Raw genomic sequence first — 24757 nt, 5'->3', positions numbered from 1 at the left:
TGTTGCTGGGGTTCATTTACCACACCCTTTTCATGTTATTTTTATCTTTAAAATGTATACCTATTCTAAAGTGTATTGCCTTAGTAAAAATGTAACCTTTTCATAATTTTGGTTGGATTTGGTGTGGTTTGTTAGAAAAGCAGAAAAGCAGAATATTTAAAGCTAAGATTCTGTATGTAGTGTTTACTTACGGCGAGACTTGATACATTATTTTCAGAAAAAATAAAAGATTAATGCATAATTTTGTCGACTTTAATTTATATACCAAACAGCAAAATCGTACGCATACTTGTACCGGAATTTAATATAGCCCGTTTTACGTTTACCTTATTTATTTGTTTACTAGTATTTTAAATGTGTTTAAGACACGTAATAGTTTGCATATGGCCTGTAAACTACAAAGTTATGTTTTCTGAAACGTTTAACTAAGACATATGACAGGCAGATTAAGGTGGAAAACAAAATTAAACTTTCCAAAGAGGGCATGTTGTCATGGAACAATTACGGACAAAATAAACGGTCGTGGCAAAGATTATTTTACGCGTAGGAGGAGTGGTACTTTCCTAACACGAGACAGCAGATTATTTCACGCTTAGCAGGAGTGGTACTTTCCTCACACGAGACATCAGAATATTTCACGCTGAGGAGGAGTGGTACTTTTCTCAAACGAGACATCAGATTATTTCACGTTTAGGAGGACTGGTACTTTCCTCACACGAGACATCAGATTATTTCACGCTTAGGAGGACTGGTACTTTCCTCACACGAGACATCAGATTATTTCACGCTTAGGAGAGTGGTACTTTCCTCACACGAGATATCAGATTATTTCACGCTTAGCAGGTGTGGTACTTTCCTCACACGAGACATCAGATTATTTCACGCTTAGCAGGAGTGGTACTTTCCTCACACGAGACATCAAATTATTTCACGCTTAGGAGGAGTGGTACTTTCCCCACACGAGACATCATATTATTTCACGCTTAGGAGGAGTGGTACTTTCCTCACACGAGACATCTGATTATTTCACGCTTAGGAGGAGTGGTACTTTCGTCACACGAGACATCTGATTATTTCACGCTTAGGAGGAGTGGTAAGGAATGGTACTTTAATAATAATAATAATAATAATAATAATAGCTTTATTCAAAGAGAGTAACTTATTTGGATTAAACCAATTTTCAATAAGGCTCTCTATATATACATACAATGTTAACAATATGAATAAAACATAACTAATCTACTATTACACACTTGTAAAGAATAGACGTATAGAAAGTAATATAACAACAACAACAACACCTATGGTATACATTGTGGCTTAACTTAAAAATTTAACACTTTTCAAAATAAAATGACTTGTAAAAGTTTTTAAATGCAGATATCCTTTTTGATTTTTTAATTTCACTTGACAATGAATTCCACACTTTTGGACCACTAAAAGAAAAACTTGATTTGTATAATTCTGTATTCGATTTAGGGACAATGAAATTATCCGATGATGAAAGTTGAGTATTGTACGATTGTTTACTACTTGTAGGCACAATAAGATTTGATAAATACTTTCCACACACGAGACATCAAATTATTTCACGCTTAGAAGGAGTTGTTCTTTCTAAACACGAAACATCAGATTATGTCACGCTTAGAAGGAGTGGTACTTTCCTCACACGAGACAGCAGATTATTTCACGCTTAGGAGGAGTGGTACTTTCCTCACACGAGACAGCAGATTATTTCACGCTTAGGAGGAGTGGTACTTTCCTCACACGAGACATCAGATTATTTCACGCTCGGGAGGACTGGTACTTTCCCGACACGAGACATCAGATTATTTCATGCTTAGGAGGAGTGGTACTTTCCTCACACGAGACATCAGATTATTTTACGCTAAGGAGGAGTGGAACTTTCCTCACACGAGACATCTGATTATTTTACGCTTAGGAGGAGTGGTACTTTCCTCACACGAGACATCTGATTATTTCACACTTAGGAGGAGTGGTATTTTCCTCACACGAGACATCGGATTATTTCACGCTTAGCAGGAGTGGTACTTTCCTCACACGAGACATCAGATTATTTCACACTTAGGAGGAGTGGTACTTCCATCACACGAGACATCAGATTATTTCACGTTTAGGAGGAGTGGTACTTTCCTCACACGAGACATCAGATTATTTCACGCTTAGGAGGAGTGGTACTTTTCTCACACGAAACATCAAATTATTTCACGCTTAGGAGGAGTGGTACTTTCCTCACACGAGACATCAGATTATTTCACGCTTAGGAGGAGTGGTACTTTCCCCACACGAGACATCAGATTGTTTCATGCTTAGGAGTAGTGGTACTTTCCCCACACGAGACATCAGATTATTTCACGCTTAGAAGGAGTGGTAATTTCCTCAAACGAGACATCAGATTATTTCACGCTGAGGAGGAGTGGCACTTTTCTCACACGAAATATCAGATTATTTCACGCTTAGGAAAAGTGGTACTTTCCTCACACGAGACATCAGATTATTTCACGCTTAGGAGGAGTGGTACTTTCCTCACACGAAACATCAGATTATTTCACGCTTAGGAGGAGTGGTACTTTCCTCACACGAGACATCAGATTATTTCACGCTTAGGAGGAGTGGTACTTATCTCACACGAGAAATCGGATTCTTTCACGCTTAGGAGGAGTGGTACTTTCCTCACACGAGACAACAGATTTGTTCACGCTTAGGAGGAGGGGTACTTTCCTCACACGAAACATCAGATTATTTCACGCTTAGGAGAATGGTACTTTCCTCACACGAGACATTAGATTATTTCACGCTTAGGAGGAGTGGTACCTTCCTCACACGAGACATCAGATTATTTCACGCTTAGGAGGAGTGGTACTTTCCTCACACGAGACATCAGATTATTTCACGCTCAGAAGGAGTGGTACTTTCCTCACACGAGACAACAGATTATAACACGCTTAGGAGGAGTGGTACTTTCCTCACACGAAACATCAGATTATTTCACGCTTAGGAGCAGTGGTACTTCCCTCACACGAGACATCAGATAATCTCACGCTTAGGAGGAGAGGTACTTTCCTCACACGAGATATCAAATTATTTCACGCTTAGGAGGAATGGTACTTTCCTCTCAAGAGACATCAGATTATTTCACGCTTAGGAAGAATGGTACTTTCCTCACACGAGACATCAGATTATTTCACGCTTAGGAGGTGTGGTACTTTCCTAACACGGGACATCTGATTATATCACGCTTAGAAGTAGTGGTACTTTCCTAACACGAGACATCTGATTATTTCACGCTTAGGAGAATTGGTACTTTCCCCACACGAGACATCAGATTATTTCACGCTTAGGAGGAGTGGTACTTTCCCCACACGAGACATCAGATTATTTCACGCTTAGGAGGTCTGGTACTTTCCTCACACGAGACATCATATTATTTCACGCTTAGGAGGAGTGGTACTTTCCTCACACGAGACATCTGATTATTTCACGCTTAGGAGGAGTGGTACTTTCCTCACACGAGACATCTGATTATTTCACGCTTAGGAGGAGTGGTAAGGAATGGTACTTTAATAATAATAATAATAATAATAATAATAGCTTTATTTAAAGAGAGTAACTTATTTGGATTAAACCAATTTTCAATAAGGCTCTCTATATATACATACAATGTTAACAATATAAATAAAACATAATTAATCTACTATTACACACTTGTAATGAATAGACGTATAGAAAGTAATATAAAAACAACAACAACGCCTATGGTATACATTGTGGCTTAACATAAAAATTTAACACTTTTCAAAACAAAATGACTTGTAATAGTTTTTAAATGCAGATTCCTTTTTGATTTTTTAATTTCACCGGACAATGAATTCCACACTTTTGGACCACTAAAAGAAAACTTGATTTGTATAATTCTGTATTCGATTTAGGGACAATGAAATTATCCGATGATGAAAGTTGAGTATTGTACGATTGTTTACTTCTTGTAGGCACAATAAGATTTGATAAATACTTTCCACACACGAGACATCAGATTATTTCACGCTTAGGAGGAGTGGTACTTTTCTCACACGAGACATCAGATTATTTTACGCTTAGGAGGAGTGGAACTTTCCTCACAGGAGACATCTGATTATTTTACGCTTAGGAGGAGTGGTACTTTCCTCACACGAGACATCTGATTATTTCACGCTTAGGAGGAGTGGTTCTTTCCTCACACGAGACATCAGATTATTTCATGCTTAGGAGGAGTGGTACTTTCCTCACACGAAACATCAGATTAGTTTACGCTTAGGAGGAGTAGAACTTTCCTCACACGAGACATCTGATTATTTTACGCTTAGGAGGAGTGGTACTTTCCTCACAGGAGACATCTGATTATTTCACGCTTAGGAGGAGTGGTATTTTCCTCATACGAGACATCAGATTATTTCACGCTTAGGAGGAGTGGTACTTTCCTCACACAAGACATCAGATTATTTCACGCTTAGGAGGAGTGGTACTTTCCTCACACGAGACATCAGATTATTTCACGCTTAGGAGGACTGGTACTTTCCTCCCACGAGACATCAGATTATTTCACGCTTAGGAGGAGTGGTACTTTCCTCACATGAGACATCAGATTATTTCACGCTTGGGGGCAGTGGTACTTCCCTCACACGAGACATCAGATTATTTCACGCTTAGGAGGAGTGGTACTTTCCTCACACGAGACATCAGATTATTTCACGCTTAGGAGGAGTGGTACTTTTCTCACACGAAACATCAGATTACTTCACGCTTAGGAGGAGTGGTACTTTCCTCACACGAGACATCAGATTGTTTCATGCTTAGTGTAGTGGTTCTTTCTCCACACGAGACATCAGATTATTTCACGCTTAGAAGGAGTGATAATTACCTCACACGAGACATCAGATTATTTCACACTTAGGAGGAGTGGTACTTTTCTCACACGAAACATCAGATAATTTCACGCTTAGGAGAAGTGGTACTTTCCTCACACGAGACATCAGATTATTTAACGCTTAGGAGGAGTGGTACTTTTCTCACACGAAACATCAGATTATTTCACGCTTAGGAGGAGTGGTACTTTCCCCACACGAGACATCAGATTGTTTCATGCTTAGTGTAGTGGTACTTTCCCCACACGAGACATCAGATTATTTCACGCTTAGAAGGATTAGTAATTTCCTCACACGAGACATCAGATTATTTCACGCTTAAGAGGTGGAACTTTTCTCACACGAAACATCAGATAATTTCACGCTTAGGAGAAGTGGTACTTTCCTCACACGAGACATCAGATTATTTCACGCTTAGGAGGAGTGGTACTTTCCTCACACGAAACATCAGATTATTTCATGCTTAGGAGGAGTGGTACTTTCCTCACACGAGACATCAGATTATTTCACGCTGAGGAGGAGTGGTACTTTCCTCACACGAGACATCGGATTATTTAACGCTTAGGAGGAGTGGTACTTTCCTCACACGAGACAACAGATTTGTTCACGCTAAGGAGGACTGGTACTTTCTTTACACGAAACATCAGATTATTTCACGCTTAGGAGGAGTGGAACTTTCCTCACACGAGACATCTGATTATTTTACGCTTAGGAGGAGTGGTACTTTCCTCACACGAGACATCAGATTATTTCACACTTAGGAGCAGTGGTACTTCCCTCACACGAGACATCAGATTATTTCACGCTTAGGAGGAGTGGTACTTTCCTAGAACCAGACATCAGATTATTTCACGCTTAGGAGGAGTGGTACTTTTCTCACACAAAACATCAGATTATTTCACGCTTAGGAGGAGTGGTACTTTCCTCACACGAGACATCAGATTATTTCACGCTTAGGAGGAGTGGTACTTTCCCCACACGAGACATCAGATTGTTTCATGCTTAGAGTAGTGGTACTTTCCTTACACGAGATATCAGATTATTTCACGCTTAGAAGGAGTGGTAATTTCCTCACACGAGACATCAGATTATTTCACGCTTAGGAGGAGTGGTACTTTTCTCACACGAAACATCAGATTATTTCACGCTTAGGAGAAGTGGTACTTTCCACACACGAGACATCAGATTATTTCACGCTTAGGAGGAGTGGTACTTTCCTCACACGAAACATCAGATTATTTCACGCTTAGGAGGCGTGGTACTTTCCTCACACGAGACATCAGATTATTTCACGCTTAGGAGGAGTGGTACTTTCCTAACACGAGACATCAGATTATTTCACGCTTAGGAGGAGTGGTACTTTCCTCACACGAGACATCGGATTATTTCACGCTAAGGAGGAGTGGTACTTTCCTCACACGAGACAACAGATTTGTTCACGCTAAGGAGGAGTGGTACTTTCCTCACACGAAACATCAGATTATTTCACGCTTAGGAGAATGGTACTTTCCTCACACGAGACATCAGATTATTTCACGCTTAGGAGGAGTGGTACTTTCCTCACACGAGACAACAGATTAGTTCACGCTTAAGAGGAGTGGTACCTTCTTCAAACGAGACATCAGATTATTTCACGCTTAGGAGGAGTGGTACTTTCCTCACACGAGACAACAGATTATTTCACGCTTAGGAGAAGTGGTACTTTCCACACACGAGACATCAGATTATTTCACGCTTAGGAGGAGTGGTACTTTCCTCACACGAAACATCAGATTATTTCACGCTTAGGAGGCGTGGTACTTTCCTCACACGAGACATCAGATTATTTCACGCTTAGGAGGAGTGGTACTTTCCTCACACGAGACATCAGATTATTTCACGCTTAGGAGGAGTGGTACTTTCCCCACACGAGACATCAGATTGTTTCATGCTTAGAGTAGTGGTACTTTCCTTACACGAGATATCAGATTATTTCACGCTTAGAAGGAGTGGTAATTTCCTCACACGAGACATCAGATTATTTCACGCTTAGGAGGAGTGGTACTTTTCTCACACGAAACATCAGATTATTTCACGCTTAGGAGAAGTGGTACTTTCCACACGAGACATCAGATTATTTCACGCTTAGGAGGAGTGGTACTTTCCTCACACGAAACATCAGATTATTTCACGCTTAGGAGGCGTGGTACTTTCCTCACACGAGACATCAGATTATTTCACGCTTAGGAGGAGTGGTACTTTCCTCACACGAGACATCAGATTATTTCAAGCTTAGGAGGAGTGGTACTTTCCGCACACGAGACATCGGATTATTTCACGCTAAGGAGGAGTGGTACTTTCCTCACACGAGACAACAGATTTGTTCACGCTAAGGAGGAGTGGTACTTTCCTCACACGAAACATCAGATTATTTCACGCTTAGGAGAATGGTACTTTCCTCACACGAGACATCAGATTATTTCACGCTTAGGAGGAGTGGTACTTTCCTCACACGAGACAACAGATTATTTCACGCTTAAGAGGAGTGGTACCTTCTTCAAACGAGACATCAGATTATTTCACGCTTAGGAGGAGTGGTACTTTCCTCACACGAGACAACAGATTATTTCACGCTTAGGAGGAGTGGTACTTTCCTCACACGAGACATCAGATTATTTCACGCTAAGGAGCAGTGATACTTCCCTCGCACGAGAAATCAGATTATTTCACGCTTAGGAGGAGTGGTACTTTCCCCACACGAGACATCAGATTATTCAGCATCTTGATCGTACCTTAGTGCTTATGTACTTAGGGTTATAACTGAGGTTCTAGCTGTTCAAAGACGTTTCCAGGTTTCTGACTTTAAAAGCAGCTCTGGAACGATTTAGACTACAATTTACGGCGAATTCGTTTTTGAACAGACATGTTGAAATGACATGTTTTGATTAATATGCAAAAAATATGTTGATAATTATTACAATTATTGTTTCCTTAGAAAACACTTCAAATCCACAAACTATATAAAGTGTTCTTTTCACATCGGACTCAGACTTCATTAAACTGATTTTTATTGTGCGTTTTGTTGTGGGCTTGTTTATTCCACATTGGCTAAAATATGGCGGAGGGTTAAACAAAACATGTCGAACCCCGCTACATGTTCGCGCCCGCCGATGTCATGAGTCTCTGGGCTTTGTAAGACTTGTATTTTTTTCTAAATTTTAATTAAATGTAATTGATTGACCCCATTTATATCGTATTAGGTCAGTAGCATACTAGCACATTGTGTAACTAATAATATTTTATTCTGAAAATTTGCAACAACATGACTTACCGTATCAATGCATTGAATTGCTCTTCAAGTTCACAATGGAGTGTCTTCAACAGATCAGCTGTGTGACTAATTGTGTCATAATCTGCCATTAACAGAGCCTTGTCTTTGACACTATGGAGTCTGTCCTTAACATCTTCAGACTGAGCGAGTGTGGGCAGAATTTTCTACAAAATATTAATGACCATGAAATCAAACAAAATTAAGACAGATAATCATTATCTATAGACAAGTGAACGGAATCATTTTATTATTACTTACGAAGTCACTTGTACTTTATTTAAATGTTTATATATGTTTTATTATTTCTACCAATAAATCAATTTAAGTTCTGTAAGAGACTGAGTGCAAAATCTGAAGAGTTCACGGTTACGAAGTAGAAGGTTTCTGTTCGTGAACAAAATGCAGATTTGTTTTAGTACACAACAATAATCCTAGTAATTCAAACAGTGATCATTTATTTTCTTTGCTATCGGACAATATTCGTTATTTAACCGTTACACTTTTGGCTAAATTTACTTCGGTCAAAGTATACATAGTTTTTTATACTGAGGAATCGACCTTGAATACTATCAATATTTTCCGGGAATATATTTTCATTGATAATAAAAATAGAGATAAATCAATATATCTGCAAATAATCAAAAACAAACACTCAGTGGTACATGTAGGTCGTTCGTAAAATAAAAACAAATCACAAATATGTAGGTGGTTCTCTTCCGGATAAACAAGGAATCTGACAACGGAAGTTCGGGCGGGCAATTAAAAGAGACATAAATCGAACAACTAATGTTTACACATAAAAATCACATCACAACAAGGTTTTCCTACTTTGTAGATGAAAAAGAAAGAAAATACAATGGAGATCAGGAAGAAATGGTACGTCAGAGAACAACCTTCATTCAAAGATAAGGAAATAAAATTCCTAATATATTTCACAGGAAACATACCATTGAGTACCATTAACCGAATAAAAATAATAACAATATATAGGAGTCTCGTGACTGAAGGACGAGACCAAGACGAAGTAACGTGACTTATACTTTAGTTTTTAAGATTACTAATTTCAATTGCAGAAGGACCGCTGTTTTGGGAGAGAAAACAAATCGCAGCACAGTTTTGATACGATACCCGCCAACGGTTATTGATGATGTGTCATCGAGTACACATGACTGCGACTTTATATGAGACAGTTACCTTGTGAAGAAAGATCCAAGCATCATGGTCGTATGTGAGGTGGCCGCCATAATCTGTTGTTAATTCCTTTGGTTCAATTTGTGTATAAAGTTCAACAAGTGTTTTAACAACAACAGTCTGTAAAAGATAACGTTGTAACTATTTTACTTTGTGTACTAGTAATATTTACCTTCCATGGTTCTCTATCGGTGAACCTATGATTATCATAAAAATTATATCAATGAAACTAAAATGTATGTACCAACAATGTATCAATCTTTAAAAAACATCTTAAAGTATAATGTACGGTTTGGTTTTGATGTAGAAACAATGTATCAATCTTAAAAAAAACATCTTAAAGTACAATGTACGGTCTGGTTGTTGGAGATTTTATTAATTTAAGGCATTTGATATCAATTTAACATGGTTCATTTTCAACGGTACACCTATTACGAAGTAATAATTTATTCATTGAAAAAGAAAAAAAAAAGATCAATTGATTTCTGTTCGATTTTTAGTAAAAGTTTGACATACAACACTTGTATGAATGAGAAATCATAACATGACCTTTAGTTACAAACTACGTCTATCAAAAGTTAATTTTAGATTTCATTTTAACTCAGTTGAAAACTCGGATAATTATCTCATAGACAATCATACCCCATCTTCTCATTTGTTTTTACGATATTTAGTGTTTCTGGACATTTTATGTGGGTTTTTTTCTCCAAACTTTGATCACGATCATATTATTCCAGCAAAACCTCACACAGTTTATATAAACATTTGAATCAAATATTTATATTGCCAAGACCCAAATGCCAAATTAGAAAACAATTTTTAAAAAAAACTTCTTTATGATTATAATCAATGTATAATCATCATTAAATCTAACCTTTTCTGCATGTAGTTTACTATAACTTATAAGTTTAACAATCCCTTAATAAAATTTAGAATGGAAACGGGGAATGTTTAAAACATGCGGCAACCAAACAAAAGAGCAGAAAACAGTTAAGTTGCTTCCGCCACTTTTTTACTGTACAGTAAAAGCTATAAATTTATGGTCTTTCCGTTTAAAACCGATACGTTTTGGTCGCGTTTAGTTTTTCAAAACAATAATAATACAATGTACTGAATATTCCGTTACTTAACATGATAGGTTTTGGCATACTTATATTTCTTACTAGAAGCTACAACAAAACACAAATTAAAGCAATTATGATACACATGCGGTCATGCAAATACCATAAACTAGAAATATAACAGAACTTTAGATATAATATAGCCATCGTATAGTGTTCATAGATCATTAGACGAACTTTGACATTTCCAACCTGGAAGTATAGGCGTATAATAAACTGTGGAAAATATCAAAGTGTCAAAGAATGAAAGAAAGTTGCAATATCATAATGCCAGGAAATCGAATGTATTAGCGCTACCGACTCTATCGTGTACTTTCAAACGACAGAAAATGTAAGAACATGTAGCCATGTAGGATGCAAGGTTAATTCCTCAATTTGATTTTTATTAAAATGATAAAAGTTCTATATGCTCTTGGTATTCGAATTAAAACACGAACATGTGATATTTTATTTTCTGCCAAAGCGCGATAACTCTAAATAAACTCAGAAACTAAATTGAAGTATTATATTACTGTAACAATTAAAAAAAAAGCGGTCTTTTATTATGTTGATTGCGTTATCTGCAACCTGGTCTATGTGTTGCCCTTTTGTTTCCTTCTAATCGTCGAACAGTTTATTCTTGTATATTATTAGTTCATTTCATTATATTTTATACTTTCTTTTACAAATGAACCTCAAATGGTGTTATACAATGTAAGTCTTACTTTAAACTGATTTCCAAACGTAACGACATCTTTCCTCTGTGATTTCAGACCTAGTAGCCTTTTCAGAAGTCTTGTTTTGCTTCGTGACTTTGGTTTGACAATATAAAACGCTGCTACGGCTCCTCGACGTTCAATCTGTAAAATAAACTATAGCTACAAGACTTTTGACAAGAATATCAACTCTTGTGATATTCAGTTTGAATGTTCCTGAGGCACTTGTTAGCACGAAAACAGTCACAAAAGTTTCAATATTGGCATATAAAGGTTTACTTTTTTTTACATTGTTATTTGGATAGAGAGTTGTCTCATTGGCACTCACACCACATCTTCCTATATATCTATTTGTAGTAAATGTTATAATTGCATGCAGATTGCTAAACTGTTTCTAAGGTACAAATATAGGAATATACTTAATATTCTAGTATACGTTTTTCTTTTTGCTAATAAATCAATGTTTAGTTTCCTTTTCCCATATCTATATACAAAGTGGATATACCTGTATATCTATATCTATTTGGAAAAAAAGTTGACGAAGTAGACCAACACAAAAAGTAAACCTGGACCAATAGATGAGACAGATTACACAATGTTGCAGAATGACATATTTTTTAGATTAAAACAAAAATATTTAATAGTACACGGATGCCCCACTCGCACTATCAATTTCTGTGTTTTGTGGACCGTGATATTATGGTAAAAACTCTAATTTGGCATTTGAATTAGGAAGATCATATCACAGAGGACATGTATACTGAGTTTTAAGTTGATTGGACTTCAACTTCATCAAAAACTACCTTGACCAAAAACTTTAACCTGAAGCGGGACCAACGGACGGAAGAACAGACGGAAGGACGAACGAACAGAGACACAGACCAGAAAACATAATGCCCCTCTTCTATCGTAGGTGAGGCATATCAAATCACTATAATATTCACCTCTAGATGTTCCAAAGCTTTAACCACCTCAGTTATAACAGTCTCATTACATCCCTGTCTAAAATTAGCCACAAAAGCCGCACTTTTCCTCTTCATTACTAAGAAAATAACATCCTGTAGATATACAAGATATTTACATGCACCCTCGAGTTCCCAGTCTTTGTTGTCTGTGGCACTATGTACAGGAAATGTAATTAAAGGATTCCCAGCTAAATCTGTACCCCCTGTGAAACAAATAAGAGTAAGTATATATCGCGAATAATTAAACAGCAATCCAACAACACAGTATACCCAAATATTTATTACAAAACTGGGATGTCAATGGTACTGTGGATTCATTATTATTCGTTGGATACCAATTTTCCTGGGTTTCGTGGGTACAGATGAACAGCGAATTCAAATGTTCCACAAATTAAAAATATCCCATAGCCTGTGTATGCAGAGATTTGCAAAATCACGTTATCAAATATCCACAAAAAATGATTGCCAACGAAAATAAATGAATCTACAGTATATGGTAAACAACAATTGTTAGGGTCAATATTACAGTATATTAAGTTCTATATTGTCCATTGTTGAGACAATTTATAAATAAGCATTGTTTAAGGTCTGTCCAAACTAAGATAGGAGTTCAAGTACTGTAAATTCAGAAATTATTGCGAGGTTTTTATTATTGCGAAAAATGTGACAGAGTTGTAATCGCAATACTTTAAACTCGCATAATTACTAGTATATGAATATAACAGGATTGTTCTCAAATTCGCAAAAATTAAAATCTCATTTTGGTTTAAAATGACAAAATCGCAATAATAAATGCACGCAATAATTTCTTAATTTACAGTATCACTCTGTTCATTTGCAAAATTGTATTAGAGGACAGAAAAGCATTCTCTTATATATAAAATGCATTGAATATGTATACATTGGTTTTATTATCTAATAATATTATTTTTTTCTACAATAAGCTTTTTTTTGGTGTAAATGGGTTGCAAGGTCCTTTTTTCAATTCATGTTTCTATTTTTCATTTACCTGTAAATATTATTAAAACCGGGTTTTTTTCAAAAGTGATTATTTTCGAAGGGTTATATATTTCGCAGTGGAGTCTTGTCATGGCTTTGTTTGGACTGTTTGCTTTTTAGCCTTGAATGTTTGACCCTAATGTTTTATTAACTGTACAATTTGCATTCAGATATCGCAGATAAAATTTATTCGTTCATAGTGTGTTAATTTGCGTTTTTTGATTGAGTTAAGCCTTCCAATTGATCGTCTTGTTTTCTATGTTGTGATGTTATGCTATTGTTTCAGAAAAAGGGAGAAGATTTGGAACCATTAAAACGTTTAATCCCTCTGCAAATGTTTGCACCTGTCCTAAGTGAGGTATCTGATGTACAGTAGTTGTCGTTTGTTCATGTAATTTATATGTGTTTCTCGTTTCTCATTTTTTTATATAGATTAGACCATTGCTTTCCCCGTTTGAATGGTTTTACACTAGTTATTTTGGGGCCCTTTATAGATTTTTGTTCGGCGTGAGCCAAGGCTCCATGTTGAAGGCCGTACATTGACCTATAATGGTTTACTTTTATAAATTGCCACATCTTCCTATATCTACTTGCCATGATGAGTATTTATCGTGCGTTTAGCATGTCTCTAAAGCAAGAAGAACATAAATTAAGGGGGTTGATGTCTCACAACACCGTGAATAATAACAAAACATAGTAAAGTAGAATAGAACCTCTCAAAGGGTTGTTGTAGTTTGATGTTTTTTTCTCAATTTTTAAATTTGATGTCTACATAATGCAGGCGCGTAGCTGCGTTTATGTCAAAACGCCTGGGCGTACACTTGAATTTTGGTAAAAAAAAATAATAATCTATATAAATTAAAAATATCTAGTTTAAAGCACTCTTTCTTCAATGAATAGCTGTAATTGCTTATAAAAGTAACGAAATTTACTTTCGATCACATGATACAGTACAAGATTATTTTTTTTATTTTCTGTCAGTCAAAGTCTGAATCTATTTCGATTTTTTTTTACTTTCCTTTTGTTCAAAGCAATTCATAATCAGCTGTGATTTGATATGGGGCTTGACTTTTAGCCGAGCCTGTGACATTCATGTTGCGAAAGCAAGAAACAGCGGACCTTTATTTTGTTGGCAGTGTCAACATTTAGGTTCAAAATGTGGTTAATTTTGTTTTATATCAAAAAATTTCCAACCTTCATGAAATTTTCTCTAAAAAGTATCCAGAGCTATAATGACGAATTCATATTTTTGATTTTCCCGTATTTTACTGATGAAAGGACATCATGGTGTTTGCAGTTAACACTAGATGCAGTCTGTGGTTAAAGTTGGATCAATTACTTTGTCAACCCTTCAACGAATTTTATGAAATTATGGCAGAAGCTTTGTTTTGTGATTAATATCTGAAGCAAAATTTTGAAAGAACTTTTTTTCATTTTTTCAATTTACATACATGTACATACTAATCTTTAAACAGTTAACAGCCGGTCTGTGATTGATATTTTACATGAGAATATTGTAAACCTCAGTCAGATCATGATTGTCATGAAAATTGGGCCGAACTTAATATTCCACATCAAGAAAAAAAATCTCTAAAGGAAATCCTGTAATGGACAAATTAATGGATTCAATTTTCGCAGGAAGCAGAAGTTCTAGGCGAGAACCCTTTACGAATTTTCATAATGCACCTAAACATCTAAGCAAATTTATCATTTCTTATTCATTAAAGACATTTGCACCAAAAAGGGGTTATAGTCCAGTAATTGCTTAACCCTACGGTTCCTTTTAAACATATGTTAAAGTAACTGGTTTTGGATATTTTCTCTAAAACCAATGACCACTAAATTCCAAATCAACACAATGAATTATATATTAAACATAAACGATTTAGAAAGAAATATTCTCTACGGGGGCCCTCTCTAAGGTATGTTCAACTTGCTATTGGTTAGTTTTTAATGAAAGGAATTGGCTTTCACCTCGAACCTACTACTTGCAGTAGGTGTTACAATCTGGGTCCAATTGGGGCTCTTAAACCGCTCGGCAAGGTTTGGGCGTACACTTAAAAATAGCCTAGCTACGCCACTGACATATATATCAAATTCTAGTCATTTTGTTGAATTCTTTCACAAGTTGTCAGTATTAGTTTGGTTGATTTATAATTTGGCATATATTTTGACATTTTGACTTTCGTGAGTACCGTGTATTAATTTTAAGATGTTTTTATGATAAAGTTTTCATAATTAAAAACAAACAAAAACAAAAATTAACGAAGCATACGTTGTTCTGCAAAAACAAAATAACAATTTCACTGTATTTACCGCAGTCAGAAGCGCTTAGTCTAGTAAAAAAAAGATGAGCTGTTAAAATGAACACTGGAAATTACCGTCAAACAACTATTATACAAAATATCTTCCAGATAAAATACAATTCGTTATAGTGTATGTGGTCAGTATACTTAAATTGACCTGTGTCCACTGCATATTTCAGTTGAAGATGTTGTTATCATAATCATATTAAATTGTCGTTATCAATCATCTAGTTTGGCTAACTAGACAAGACTTTACCGTGGAATGAATAAATATTTACTTGTTTTGAACTTATTTCACCTTAATGTGGAAATAAATAGGTATATCACATTCAAATATTTATTCGTGTTATTCTTCTTACATAACAAATTACATCCCGGATAAGAAAGTCAAAATTCTAAATTCCAATTACATAACCAACTAGATGATAAATCTAAAAACTGTTGCCCGCAAACGCTTAGAAATGGGGAATATCTACATTTTTACATTTTTTCGTTACTTTTTTTTGGTTGCCGATAATGAAAATGCCTTATTGTTTAAATCAAAGTAATTGTATAGGAACAATACGTATGCATGACTAAAAATAGGCAATGTTTTGTGTTTAACTTATACATCTTGTATTGCTGGGTAAACAAAATATTTACATTTTTTTTTAATACAATATAGATAAGTATGCGAAGAATGCCATTTTTTTTTTATAAAAGATATGTATTTACCTGAAAGGATGGCGATCTGAGATTTGAGTAGTTCTGGTTCTATTGCCCCGTTCTCTCGCTGCATCCTCTTTGTGGAGGCTTTCCTGTATTAAAAATTGTTGGTTTACATATAAGTTTACATGAATCATATATTTCATAGCAATTAATTAACCACCTTTTTGCAGATTGTAAACATGGTTTTGCTTATGCTTAAAAAGAAACTATCAGAACAGGGTAAAAAGGCTGTGTTTAGTATATTCAATAAAATACATGATGATTATTATAATCCTGAAACTTTGTTGTCATTATTTGATACTTATGTAGCAAGTATACTGAATTATTGCTCGGAAATATGGGGATTTCATATGGCACCAAATATTGAAAAAGTTCATTTGTATTTTTTAAAACGTATTCTTAAAGTCAAAATGAGTGCTGTAACTAATATGGTTTATTGTGAATTAGGTAGATTGCCAATGTACATTGAAAGGCAGTATAGAATGGTCAAATATTGGATTAAGATTTTGAGTACAGAAAATTGTATATTAAAGAATAGCTATGATGAGATGTATGACAGAAGTTTTATTAAAAAGAACGATAAACACAACTGGTGTTGTACAATTAGAGATATTTTGTTAAGATATGGATTTAATTATGTTAGGTTGAACCAAAGTGTAGATTGTAAAGATATTTTTCTATCGCAATTAAAAGAAAGAATGCTTGGTGCATTCATTAGTGAAGCAACTATGTTTTTTGAGAATTCAAATAAATGTCATTTGTATAGATACATGTATTGTACACACACATTGCAATTTTATTTAGATAGACCTGTAAATTATATATACAAACCATACATTTGTAAATATCGTATATCAGCTCATATATTAAGTATAGAAACAGGTAGATATTATAATGTTGATAAAAATAATAGACTATGTACAAATTGTAATACTAGCTCTATTGAAGATGAATACCATTTTATACTTGAATGTAAAAAATATAGTCAGATTCGAGAAAAGTATATAAAACAGTATTATTGGAGAAATCCTTCTACATTCAAACTTATCCAGTTGTTATCTGTCAGAAATATTAAAGAATTGAATAACTTAGGTATATTTCTAAAATCTGCTGAAAAACTTAGAATTTAATTGCAGTAAATAATATTTTTGTTCTCACTTTATTTAAGTATCATATCATTCTCCGCTCGTATTTTGTATTTTGTATTATGTATTATGTATTATATGTTCTTTCATGCACACCTTATATTTATATTTACTATATATCTCTTGTGAAATTCTTATATTGGTGTAAAATTGTGTATATGTATCCTATAAGCTGTATTGCTTTCGGAATAAAGTATTATTATTATTAACCCTTTGTAGGGGTATGAGTCATATACACAATTATCTCGGTTTTTGTTTAAGTATAACTATAATTGGTTAACAATATATTCTAGAGAATCCAGACCGAAACAAGCCATATAATAAGGTTATTGCATGAATATTGGAGAATATTGTCCCGATTAGAATTTTATATCGCACGAGCTTGCGAGTGCAATATATGTTCTACGAAGGACAACATTCCCCAATATTCATTGCAATAACCCTTTTATTGTATAGCAATATAATATTTGAATGTAAAAATTGGTTTCAACTAAGATTTTGTTGTTGATGAAGTCATGCATTTTTAAGATTTATTGCACTAGTGCAATATAAGAATTTATTGCACGCTAACTTTTGGTTACTTTCTATGGGAAATATTATATTGCTATGCAATAATATCATATACACGCAGTATTTTTGGTAGTCATAACGAATTCGAAGTTACAATTAAAATTTGTTTTAATGGAGACGCAAAATACCAAAGGGACAATCGCAATTTATAGTCGAATAGAAACACAAAGACGAAAAAACACTGTAGGACAAACAAAAGTCTTTAACAGAAAAATAAAAGTAAACAACACACATCTTACATTAGTACCTCAAAAGGGGTGGTATGATGTGCTCTGGATGGGTAAACAGATCCTACCCAATATGTGCAGCTAATCATGTTGATTTGAAAAGAAAAATTTAAAAAAAATGTGAACATAATTGATAATAGGTTCAATTAGGAGATGTCCAAATCGATGAAAATTAACATTTGTAAATCTGCTTTTGGCGGCAGATCCGTTGCTATTTTAAAAGTGAAATAGTATTCCCATAAAACCACTTCATAAAGCACACAGAGCTGAAAACACATTATGTGTATATAATTCATCTTAATATCAGCCCAACAATGTTAGATATGAATATTTTTTGTTCTTTCCTGGACGGGATTTGAACTCCGGCTACTGAGATATCGTGACACCAAATGGCTTTACAAAATATATGCCCGACGCACTAGACCACTCGACCACCTAGGCTATATACTTTGACATTACACAGTGTAAAAAAAACTATACAATTTTCAAAATTACATATCGAACATGTCAAGGATATAGTAGATGAATTACATTCTTATTTAGCACGTCATATTTTGGCCCCAAGGATCACTGGATATAGATTAATAGCCGAAATCCGCACCTGGTGTAGTGAAATGGGTACCGTGAATGTTATATCAATAACTTCCGAAACCTAGCAATCGACCAATTTAAAAGGCTCTTTGTGTGTGGGTATCTCATTAATTCTTTAGTAATACTATGTTGAAATTAAGGTATATAACTGTTCACTGTTAGATGCTTCTAAAATTATCTGAATATATCTTTGGAACTAATTGTAGATCAAAGGTATATACACTTACACTGAGAGATCATGATACTCGGAACAAATATCATTATGACATACATATCTATATGCACAAGATCTGATGCACCACAATCATGTTAACCATTTGAAAAATGGCTAACAAAAAACTATCTCTTTTTAAAATTAAGTTGGAATCGTAAGATGCCAAATAAATATATTTATGATTGGGTCAACCACTTTTTCGTTTCAATCCTCATTACTCTATAGCTAAGTTAATTCGCCAGTAATGCTATGACAATTCCATGCCTATTGTTAAGCGTTGTACAGTGTCAGTTTTAAAAGTTAAGGGGTAAATATATTGATATTCAGGATGCACGTTTTTTTTTATATTGAAAACGTCTAAATACGGTATTTGGGAAGTGCATATTTCAAGCAACCAGTAACTGTTCTTCTATACACGTGAACTTAATTCAATGATTGCTTTTTTTCAAATGTTGTAAATTAAGTTCCAGTTTTGTATATAATATTCATGTACTAAGGATATATCATATGTTATTCGGGAACTTCAGTGTTATAACCTCTGTGAAACCCGAATTATGTTTACTTTATACTGGATTTCAACAAGGGATTGAGGCATTAACTGCCATGCAGGTCTTCGTTTTGGGGCACAGAAAATATTGGTTCGCGAACACTGACAGCGTTTCCAATCATGTTGCAGGAATAAGCTGAGAAATGTCACTCCACTATAATAATGTAGCATACATGTATTGTGTAAAAATGTTTGAAGCATGATTCATAAGGTATACTGGGTATTTGTGGAAATATCGTGGTTTACCTTTGGCAATCATGGTCATATCTGTTTAGATGCCAAAAAAATACAAAAATTAAAAAAAATTGTATTAACATGCTTTTTCTCTTATTTTTTAGGTGTTTTAGGGAGATGTTGGCGGGTGCTTTTCATTCAAATCACCAAATGTTACTTTTGGTCTCTCAATATATGTGTTTACGCGCTTGTTTCGTTAAATTTAGCTCGGAGACAAAAAGTGTACTTTTCACGCATAGGCAGATGATAATTAAACTTGACGTTATGGTCTCGTTTTGTTTTAAACGACAAATGATTAATTAAACCATTTCACACTATCCCCTGAAGGATAGGCAACAAAAACTCTTCTTTTTAAGAAATAGATTTATGAGTGACGTAAAACTGTAAACTATTTCGACAATTTGTGTATTCATTCATATTATCTGTCAAATAACAATTTAATAGACGCGTTAGGCTTACAAATGCGTTGTAAAAAGGTGTCAATGCGTTAAAAAATATAAAATAAGTGTGCATTTAGACTTTTTAAACGATATTATGACTTTCGCACATTTGCATAAATCTAAATATTCAGAGGAATTTATAAACATTGATAGAAAATATACCATGAAGTTTAACAAAAATAACCAATGGTTAACGCTAGAAGCTGTCAAATACTCTTTATGGAAGGTATGCTTTGATAATCGCAATGTTTCCATTATCCACTCTTACCGAATTATCAGAGCCGAATTATTTACGTTTCATGAAAACAACCGAAACGCATTTGAAGAATACAACGACAAAGTAAGACTTCGGTGCATTTTTAATGTATAATGAGAAGTATCCCGTATTTTAAAGTTCTAATTGTCAGTTTAAAACAAACGTTTATATCATTTATGTAACAGTGTGCCATTAAACTTGATGAAAGCTTATAGCTATCTATTATTATAATTATAAAGTGTGTACATTTATCATCATGATGCAAGGAATTTAAAACTAATGAAGACAAAAGATAGAGTATCTGATATAAAGGTTTAGGGAAAGGAAACGAATAATTATCAGATAGTGTAGTATGTCCCAGTCAGAGTGATTTTCAAATATATGTAGTCTAATTCTTGCTTTTAATTCTAATTGTTTTAACAATATCAAGTGGTTTAAATTCCAGGAAAAATCAAATTAAAAATATTTTAAAGTCCATACCTGCTTCCACGCTTCATATCTCTCCTATTTTATTTCCACTAAATATTTCATATCTTCCTGATCCAAATTTTACGTAGTACAAACCACCGCAAACATGACAAAAATCGCCCCAATGGTTACAGATTATTATTTGATGGTAGTAAATAATTGTCCCTACGGGCACCTGTAGTTATTACCTGTAAACACTAATTTTATTACCTGCTAAGACAATATACATGTGTATATGATGTGTATTAGCATAAACAAAAATGACCACAATAATTTTTATAATTATAGCTCACATGAAAAGCAATGTGATAGGGAAATAACAGCTTCTTTTTATATATTTCTTTTGTTGCTAAATATAATGAGATGTGGTATTATTGCCATTGTTCAAAATTTTCACCAGAGTCCAAATAACGTTGGCGAACTTGAAGCAACAATAGGTCACCGTATATATAATTCATCCCTAGACACGATTTTTTAGTAAATAAACTCATCATAGATACCAGGACTAAATTTTGTATATACGCCAGACGCGCATTTCGTCTTCAAAAGACTCATCAGTGACGCTCGAATCCAATAAATGTTAAAAAAGCCAAATAAAGTACGAAGTTGAAGAGCATTGAGGACCAAAATTCCTAAAAGTTTTGCCAAATACAGCTAAGTTAATCTATGCATGAGATAGAAAAACCTAGTAAAACATTGTGATTATTTGCGTGTGCTACTTATAGTGGGTCTCATTGGGGTCTAAGCGTGACGCGGGATTGCCGATTTTTTGTAAGCGTGACGCGTGAAAGTCAAATTTTTGTGGCGTGAAAACGGGAAATGAGGTCTTGCGGGACCACGGAAATAACAAAAAAATGAGAATTGCTTGCGTACATAGTGTAAGCAGGATACGGGAATCTGACAAAACAGTAAGCGGGATCCGGGATCAGAACCCCCAAGCTAAATATACAAATTGTAGACAAATACCAGTATTAGTGCCGCTTCCATGTATGATGATATATAGTAATATTATTAATTCGTATTATTTAACAAATTTGATTAGTTTAGGCATAGTCACATGTAAAACTATATTTTCAAAGGTAGAGAGAAAACGGCATATAGCAAAAAGCATATTGACCGGCAAAATGCATATCGCACGGTTATTTTTAGAATATCTAAAAACCGATATACTTTGTGACGTCATGTAATGAATTTCAGGATATTGTTTATCGTTTTGAAGCACATGATATCTGTGATCAATAATTTGACGGAAAAAATCTTCAAATACATAAGATGTCAAAAAAAAAGTAAATTAAATAACAACTAATATGTTGTTACTGTCAAGGAGACAAATTGATGTAATATTTATAAAATTCCAACAAACCTAAATGACGATTTGATACAAATATGGTCGGAAATTAATAATATAACAAATATAGCCTTTGTATGAGGTCAATACAGGATATATCGACCCAAAGAAGTATATCGACCTCGGACTTCGTCCTCAGTCAATATACTTCTTTCAGGTCAATATATCCTTGTATCGACCTCATACAAAGGCTATATTTGTATATTATTGAACAACGAATTATTAAGACATTAAGGTTCAGCATAATTAACCATCATAAATTTGGCTTCTTTTGTTTATATGCCTTAGGTTGTTTTTACATGATATTATTTATATATTCAAAACATCCGTCTTTCAAATATTTAGGGTTTACTGGTCCCACTGTATATCTCAAGAAAAGATTCATACTCGTACTTTTCAATTGCTTGCGAGGCGCGAAACTCGAAGTAAGAACATATATTGTTAAAGTTTCCATTGCGATTATCGGCCAATGAGTCTCGCTTCACACTTGGTAATGCATGCCCGCGTCACAATGTCCCGATTTTTACGCTGATTATGGAAATTTTCAAAATCGGGAGTTATCGTATCCATATCGGGCTATTCGTAGTGCCGTCTTTAACCATCGTAGAACCATCGGCCACTTTTTCTAGCTTTCGGGGACAACTTCGGGAAGGGATCTTAATTTTTGAACATGTTAAAAAATCCCCGAAGGTGTGTCCGATGTTGAGGGTTCGTATTGAGTTCGTATCATCATCCTCACCATCGTAATGTCACCGGGAATGCATCTTTGAACATCGTATTGCATTCGTGTTTCCATCGTTTCCATCGGGCAGTTTTGACATTACGATGTCTACACGAATGAATCACGAAACTGCCCGAAGGTATTACGATGACAACACGACTACGTGAAGACCTCGTAATCCCGTCGTGTTGCCATCGAATAAAAGTACGAAGGCGACAAGATGGAACTGCGACGGCAATAAATCCAGCTAAATGCAAGTTAATTTTCTCGCTAAAATACATTTAAAGTGCAATGCGCGATATGCACTGGCCAGTCTAATACGACAGTTAAGAAAGACGTTCACAAAACATGGAGCATTAATATATGAGTCTATGAGATCAAGAAAGGCGACAGCGTTGTTTTTATTAATTCAAATGGAACAAGAAGAGCAGCTATTATAGGCTCAGAATTTACTTTTACAAGTCAAATATCATTTTTGTCAATTTTTCATATCAACTAACATAATGAAAATCATAAACGCGCCTTGTCCACCAACACTGCAGGTACACGTATATAGGGAAACCAACTTTTTCTTCATTATTCTGATTTTTTTATGTATCGTCTGAGTTGTTGTCACACGAATGTTTACTTCATAACCATTTTGTTTTCTATATGTCATATTTTGCCGCATTTGCTTTCTCAACATCCTTCCTTTTGTCTATATTATTATGATATTCTCAAGGAAAGCGCTCTTTTTGAATAAAAGGGATCAACGAACCCATTAACTTACCTTTAAGATAGATCAGTAAACATGGGCATAATTATGGGTGATTATTAAGACTAGTCCACACATTTTACAGTTCAAACAAGGCAATTCCGAGCGTGGCATCCCCTCGTATGTAACATATTGGGGACAAATATTGCCCTTATGTGTGTATATGACACATGCAGAAAATGGTAAATTGAATATGCATATTTGATACATAAACTATATTTTTAGAAATCAACCAAAACATTCAGTAACTGGAAATACCTTTAATATTGTCTTTAGAACCAGCAGGTAAACAGTTGAGCAACCAATTTCCTGTGTATTATGCTATTTCAAGGAGAAAAAACAAGTCCATCTGCATGACCTTGATCTTTGGCCTTGAACGTAAAAAATGTCAGATCATTACAAAAGGGAAACAATATACCAAATGTGGTTAAAATCTTTTGAAGCATATTGGTTTTAGAGTGTCCTCAAGGGTGATATTGCCTTGTATCACAATTGCAACTGTGACCTTGGCTGTTGAACTTTAAAGTCAATAGCGCTTAAGATATTCTTAACGATTAACACCATACCAAGTTTTGAGCATTTTGGTTCAAGAATGTCCATAACAATTTTTCTACACGCAACTTACATGTGGTAGGCAAGGGGATAATAAAGTAAGTTTTATAAGAATTAGACAAAAAGATCGATTTCCCGCCATGCAGACAGAAGCGATATGTTGTCGAAATTTTGTTCGTATCATAAAAAAGTTTAAAACAGGTAGAACGCATTTTAGACATCGTATGGCCATCGCGCCATCATCGTAATCCATCGTGTAACCTTCGTAATCCATCGTGTAGCCTTCGTGATCCAAAGTGTAGGCTTCGGCTGAGATATGAAGGTTAAATACCAGTCTTCGGTTAACCTTCGTATGTCTATCTTTTGCTATCGTATATCATTTCGGCACCATCGTATAGACTTCGTTATTCATCGTACTTGCTTCGGCCACTTTTTGGTATTTTAACGAGATCGGGACCAACTCCGTACGAACT

General features: G+C 34.8%; 1 protein-coding gene across 2 annotated transcripts in view; it reads right to left on the bottom strand.

Moving 5' to 3' along the window:
- The window catches only part of LOC134685669 (uncharacterized), a 33903-nt gene extending 12812 nt beyond the window's left edge, over nucleotides 1-21091 (bottom strand). For both annotated transcript variants that reach the window (XM_063545629.1, XM_063545630.1), the window contains exons 1-6: nucleotides 20922-21091; nucleotides 16224-16306; nucleotides 12184-12407; nucleotides 11249-11383; nucleotides 9427-9543; nucleotides 8233-8396 (exon numbers count right to left, since the gene is read on the bottom strand). In XM_063545629.1, the coding sequence (XP_063401699.1) occupies nucleotides 8233-8396; nucleotides 9427-9543; nucleotides 11249-11383; nucleotides 12184-12407; nucleotides 16224-16306; nucleotides 20922-20938 (740 nt within the window). In that variant the 5' untranslated portion in view covers nucleotides 20939-21091. The remainder of the gene's footprint in view (nucleotides 1-8232; nucleotides 8397-9426; nucleotides 9544-11248; nucleotides 11384-12183; nucleotides 12408-16223; nucleotides 16307-20921) is intronic.
- Nucleotides 21092-24757: the final 3666 nt, after the last annotated feature.

The sequence above is a fragment of the Mytilus trossulus genome, chromosome 9 (assembly GCF_036588685.1).
Source record: "Mytilus trossulus isolate FHL-02 chromosome 9, PNRI_Mtr1.1.1.hap1, whole genome shotgun sequence".
NCBI classification, from domain to species: Eukaryota; Metazoa; Mollusca; class Bivalvia; order Mytilida; family Mytilidae; genus Mytilus; species Mytilus trossulus.
Note: the sequence above shows the minus strand (reverse complement) of the source record. Positions and strands in the feature narration are given on the sequence as shown.